This window comes from Leptonychotes weddellii, chromosome 6 (assembly GCF_054177405.1).
Source record: "Leptonychotes weddellii isolate Sample4059 chromosome 6, ASM5417740v2, whole genome shotgun sequence".
Classification (NCBI taxonomy): domain Eukaryota; kingdom Metazoa; phylum Chordata; class Mammalia; order Carnivora; family Phocidae; genus Leptonychotes; species Leptonychotes weddellii.
The window spans coordinates 137,207,743-137,214,087 of NC_138374.1; the positions used below are offsets into that span (position 1 = coordinate 137,207,743).

Sequence of the window (6,345 nt, forward strand, 5' to 3'; positions counted from 1 at the left end):
GTTTTATAATTAGAAAATAGATGTCAGAAAAAGGTAGTGATTTGTGCAAATAATAATACAGTGATAACCAGAGCCAAGGCTCCTAAGAGCTAGACTCAGGATCTCAATCCAGCCTGAGGTGCCATCCCTCTCCTCCCCTCCGCTCCGCTCCCCTCCCCTCCTGAGTGCCCTGAACGGCCTTCGTCAAAATGCCCACATCTCTCTGGCAGGTCATCCTGGAAGTCCGAGCGCCCAAAGCCACCCCTAAAAGACCTGGGCCAGGAGGATGATGCTCTGCCCTTGATTGAAGAGGTTCTGGCCAGCCAGGAGCAAGCCGCCGATGCGGTGCCCAGCCTGGAGGAACCAGAACGGGAGGGGGCCCTTGCTGAGGTCAGCGAGGGTGAAAGGAAACGAGAGGAGATGAGTCAGGAGTCCCAGCCTGCCTGTAGCCCTGAGGAGCGGCGGCACAGCCGGCGGGAACGACTCAACCAGATCTTACTCAGGCTCCTTGAAAAGATCCCTGGGAAAAATGGTAAAGAATCAGGCTCGTGTCCGGGGTCTGAGATAAAGGGGAAATCAGTGAGGAAGGAATGAAGAAGAACAGCTTACCGTTATTGCCCAGGATGGAAAGTGTTCTGTGAAAACGTCATAGTTCTTTGATGGGCCCTGCACGTGGCTCCATCCCGGGAAGGGGGCTGCGGGCAGTGAGAGCCTCCCCCCACCCCACCCCACCCCACCCCGGAGAGCTTCTCTCCTGGGGCTGGAGGAAGGCCTGAGGTGCTTCGAGGTCGGAAAAGGAGTCAGTGGACTCCTGTGACCTCCTTAGAGCTCAAATCTGTAGTGAGGAGTGGGAGGGTGGTGTTTGATGAGCCTCCTTGGTTCTGTTTTCAGCCATCGACGTGACCTACTTGCTGGAGGAAGGGTCAGGCAGGAAGCTGCGAAGGCGTACTTTGTTCATCCCAGAAAACAGCTTTCGGAAGTGACCCTCAAAGGAGAAGCTTGAGCATCTGCGATCAGTGGAGCTAACAGTCCTGCCTCTTGTCCTCTGAGTGTAGACAGGGGTGGGAAGGGTCCGTCCGGCAAGGGGAAGGGGCCATGTCGTTGACATTAGGTACTTCATAAATCTTGGAGCTAGTGGAGAGGAAGGGAGTCTGTCTAAACAGTTCAGTTTAATTTGTTTTCCTCTCCACCGCTTCCCCCCGAGGGTTCGTGATGGGAGGAGGACGGAGCACACGGCGGGGGGCGGGGGGGGGGTGACCGGAGCCTTGTGGTACTTTACAGCACTCGCCCCTGCCCCCAGCTCGGGTCTTTCTGGGCCATCCTCCGGTCCCACAGGCACTGCTGCCAGGCTGCTTCCTCTACCAGGTGTCACCCCCAGTCCCTCAGGAGGATGTCCCCACCCCACCCCGCCTCTTCTCTGTGGGCTCCAAGAGCTAGCCCGGAGACCTCAAACAGAAACAGTAGCTGGGGCCTCTTTCCAGATAGATCCTTGACCAGGAAAGTTTCTCTCTCCTTTCTTGCCCAATCAGGTCAAAGTAAAACGTGAACTGACAAGTCCAAGCACTTGTGTCTGCCGCCCTTCTCCCTACCTCTCCTCCCCGGACTGTAATCCTGGAATAGGGAAGGCCCCCATGGGGTCAGAGGGCACAGGACATACTGTCGTGATTTTCGTTTGACCCTTCATAACCTGCCAAACCTGTTTGTTTCTAACGAGAAGGCCGGGCCCCCGCCCGCCCGTGTGCCGCCCCACACTGTGGCTCGCGGGTCCGCTGTGTCGCACGAACGCAGACGCCCTCCGAGCCGACGCAGCGCCCCCGGGGAAGCCGACCCCCCCGCCACGAGTCACTGCACAGGCTGTTGAGCAGCGTTCGCCGGCCAGAGTGTTTGTCGTGAGTGTGCACCATCACTTTAAAACACTACTCTCGTTTTCCTCGTTACACGGTTTTCAGTGTCCACCTCCCAGAGACAGTGCTCGCCCCGCCCGTCCCGTCTCCTCCAGCCTGATGGTGACAGCAGCAGCGGGAGGGACGTCAGGATGTCGCTTTCCTTCCCATTCTCTTGGCCAGAAGCTACCAGACGATACCGTCTCTTTAAAAATAAAAGTTAAAAAGCTTTGCTTTGTTGTCTTCTCAGACATACATATGCATATACGTTTTAGATGTTCTTATAAGAGAAAAGATGGTTCTTAAACGTGCCAAGTTGTGTGTGTGTGTGTGTGTGTACATCTCCGCGCGGCCAGGAAGCAATACAGCAGGAAACACATGGCGTCGCTTCCCGCTAACCCCGGACCAACGCTGTCCTCACTGTACATTTCCCCGATGATGACGACGCTCTGACTTGTTTAGGTAGAAGCACTGACACCTTCCATTCCATTGAATCTTTCTTTCTTTTTCTCCTTTCTGTGTCAATCTTAAGGGAAAAAAAACAAAACCGAACAAAAGAGACAGGGGATGCCAAAGATCCCCTCGAGCAGAGAAAAAGCAGAATAAATATTTTATTAAAGAAAAGAGAATTAAGAAAATAGTTTGGAGTATTTTCTTACTGTAGAGAAGCACTGTACATTACGACGAGACCTGGGTATCAGATACTCACGTGTGGAGCTGGGAACGTCGCATGTCCACGCCCATCTAAGTGGTTTCTTTTGGTTTTCATTGCAGGGAGCCGGGTGGGAGGGAGGTGGGGAATAGGGGCACTTTGGGGGTCTCCTTTTAGTCAAAAAGCAGGAAAATGACAAGAAAGAGATTAAAATTCAATATTTCCTTGAATAGTGTTAAACACTAAAATTTTAAAAAAGAAAAGAAAAACGAAAAAAACTTTGTAAAATATGAGAACAGAAGCAAAAGACACTACGCTGTCATTTTATCTTTCTTTTGTTGAAAGACTAAAAACCGAAATGTTTTTTAGACAATCAAATGTTAGGTAAGTGCAAAAACTTGTTTTTTCTTACTGGTGTAGAAATTAATGCCTTTTTTTATTTTTCGGTTATTTTATAATAATGAAATAAAAAGAACCCCCTAGCTGCCAGGTGGGTTTTGGTGTTTGAAATGCGGGGCAAAGCACTACATCACTGCAAATAGATACAGAGTTAGTCTGCATGTCTGTAGGCTGTGTGATTGCGGAAAATATAAATGCTGCTAATATATTTCCTTTTTACAAAAGCATATCTAAATAGATGATTGTTTTGATGTTAATCTTTGTAAATTATGTATTACCAATTTTAACATTGGATGTAATTGCATAAAAAGCTTGCATCTCAATCCTTGAAAGTCTAGTATTAAATGGAAAAAACTTTTCCTAACAACAGAGTGGTGAGCTTGCTGTTTTTTCCCCTTTCCTGGCCTCCATTTGTCTTCCAGGATCTCCTTCCTCCATCCTGTTTCCAGACAGATCTTTTTAAAACCACGTCATCAGCATCCTGGGGCCTTGCAGGGGCACACTCACCACTGACTAGGAGATAAAGCCATTTCCTCAATCTTAGGATCTTTTTGGTCGGAGCCCAGCCTAACCAACCAACAGAATAATCATTGAGCCCTCTGTCCTCTGCAAACATACGCACACATCACTCATTCGGTATTCACGAACAAACCCCAGGCTTGGCAACAGTAACTTCAGGCCACTGTGTCAGACCATTTTCATCCTAAGCAGCTTACATGTATTCAATAATTAATCTTCACAACAGACGTTTTAGGTAGGTACCCAAACCCAATTTTATAGATGAGGGAACTGAAGCAACACAGAGGTTAAGTAATTTGCCCAGGATCATCTAGCTAGTTAGCTAATCCTCATTATAGCCCTCTGTAGTTACTATTCCCATTTTGTAGAAATGAAAACTGAATCTCAGCAACTTGCCAGAGATCACCTAGTAACCAGTGTTGGACTCAGAATTCCAAAATCTTCATGTTCATCTGCAAACAAGTGTCAGAAATAGTGTGACCCTACTAAGGAAGATAGATTCACTCCTGCCAGCAACTGAAGGACCCAACAAAACGTCATCCCAGACATGGATCACCACTGCAGCTCTGAGTTCAGCTGGAACGGTTGCTCAGAAGCATCAAGACTACTGACTGCATTCCCAGGACGCAAGGGTGGTTTGATATTTGCAAATCAGTCAATGTATTACATCACATCAATAAGAGGATAAGAACCATATGATCATTTCAATAGATGCAGAAAAAGCATTTGATCATGATAAAAAACCCTCAGAGTAGGTTTAGAGGGAACATACCTCAACATCATAAAGGCCATATGTGAAAAACCCACAACTAACATCATACTCAATGGTGAAAAAGTGAGAGCTTTTCCGTAAGGTCATGAACAAGACAGGGATGTCCACTCTCACCACTTTTATTTAACATAGTCCTGGAACTCCCAGCCACAAGCAATCAGGAAAAAGCAATAAAGGCCATCCAAATTGAAAAGGAAGAAGTAGGGGCACCTGGGTGGCTCAGTCAGTTAAACATCTATCTGCCTTCGGCTCAGGTCATGATCTCAGGGTCCTGGGATCAAGCCCCACATCAGGCTCCCTGCTCAGTGGAGAGCCTGCTTCTCCCTCTCCCTCTGCCCGCCTCTCCCTCTCCCTCTGCCCTCTGCCTGCTTGTGCTCCGTCAAATAAATGAATAAGTATTTAAAAAAGAAAAAAGGAAGAAGTAAAACGTTCACTATTTTCAGATGACACCATACTACATAGAGAAAACCCTAAAGACCACCAAAAAACTACTAGAACTGATGAATGATTTCAGTAAGGTTGCAGGATATAAAATCAGTCTCCAGAAATCTGCATTACTATATGCCAATAATGAAGCAGCAGGTAGAGAAATTAAGAAAACTACCCCCCCCAAAAAAAAATCCCATTTACAATTGCACCAAAAATAATAAAATACCTAGGAATAAACAAAGGAGGTGAAAGACCTGTACTCTGAAAACTGTATTGATGAAAGAAATTGCAGATGACGCAAACAAAGATACTCAATGGTCATAGATTGGAAGAACAAATATTGTTAAAATGTCCATAACTAGGGGAGCCTCAGTGGCGCAGTCAGCTGAGCGTCCAACTCTTGGTTTTGGCTCAGGTCATGATCTCAGGGTTGTGACATGGAGCCCTGCGTTGGGCTCTGCGCTCAGCACGGAGTCTGCCTCTCTTTTCTCCCACCACCCCCTGTGCTCACTCTCTCAAATAAATACATTTAAATAAATATAAAAAACAAAATGTCTATACTACCCAAAGCAATCTATAGATTTAATGCAATCCCTATCAAAATACCAACAGCATTTTTCACAACTAAATCCTAAAATTTGTATAGAACCAAAGACTCTGAATAGCCAAAGCAATCTTGAAAAAGAAAAGCAAAATTGGAGGTATGACAATCCCAGATTTCAAATTATACCACAAAGCTGTAGTAATCAAAACAGTATGGTACTGGCACAAAAACAGACACATAGATCAATGGAACAGAGTAGAGAGCCCAGAAATAAACCTACGATTATATGGTCAATGACTTTTTGACATAGGAGGCAAGAAATGGAAAAAATATAGTCTCTCCAACAAATAGTGCTGGGAAAATTGGGACAGCTATATGAAACAGAATGGAATTGAACCACTTTCTTACACCATACACAGAAATAAATGGATTAAGGACCTAAATGTGAGAACTGAAACCATAAAAATCCTAGAAGAGAGCACAGGCAGTCAGGTCTCTGACACTGGCCACAGCCAACATTTTTCTAGATGTCTCCTGAGGCAAGAGAAACAAAAGCAAAAATAAACTATTGGGACTACATCAAAATAAAAAGCTTCTGGGGGCACCTGGGTGGCTCAGTCGTTAAGCGTCTGCCTTCAGCTCAGGTCATGATCCCAGGGTCCTGGGATCGAGCCCCGCATCGGGCTCCCTGCTCTGCAGGAAGCCTGCTTCTCACTCTCCCACTCCCCCTGCTTGGGTTCCCTCTCTCGCTGTCTCTCTCTCTCTGTCAAATAAAATCTTTAAAAATAAATAAATAAATAAAAAGCTTCTGCACAGCAAAGGAAACAATCAACAAAACAGGAAAAAAAGACAACTGACAGAATAGGAGAAGGTATTTGCAAATGACATAGCCAATAAAGGGTTAGTATCCAAAATACATAAAGAGCTATAACTCAACACCAAAAAATAATAATTAAAAAATTGGCAGAGGACATGAACAGACATTTCTCCAGAGAAGACCTCCAGATGGCCAACAGACCCATGAAAACATGCTGAGCATCACTCAGCATCAGGGAAATGCAAATCAAAACCACAATGACGTACGACCTCACACCTGCCAGAATGGCTAAAACCAAAAACACAAGAAACAGCAAGTGCCGGCGAGGCTGTGGAGAGAAAGGAACACCCT

The 6,345-nt window shown here is 46.0% G+C and overlaps 1 protein-coding gene across 6 annotated transcripts in view; it reads left to right on the plus strand.

Moving 5' to 3' along the window:
- The window catches only part of ASH1L (ASH1 like histone lysine methyltransferase), a 191,864-nt gene extending 188,584 nt beyond the window's left edge, over positions 1-3,280 (plus strand). For all 6 annotated transcript variants that reach the window (XM_081825479.1, XM_081825481.1, XM_081825482.1 and 3 more), the window contains 2 exons: positions 210-511; positions 871-3,280. In XM_081825479.1, the coding sequence (XP_081681605.1) occupies positions 210-511; positions 871-962 (394 nt within the window). In that variant the 3' untranslated portion in view covers positions 963-3,280. The remainder of the gene's footprint in view (positions 1-209; positions 512-870) is intronic.
- The last annotated feature ends 3,065 nt before the right edge of the window (positions 3,281-6,345 follow it).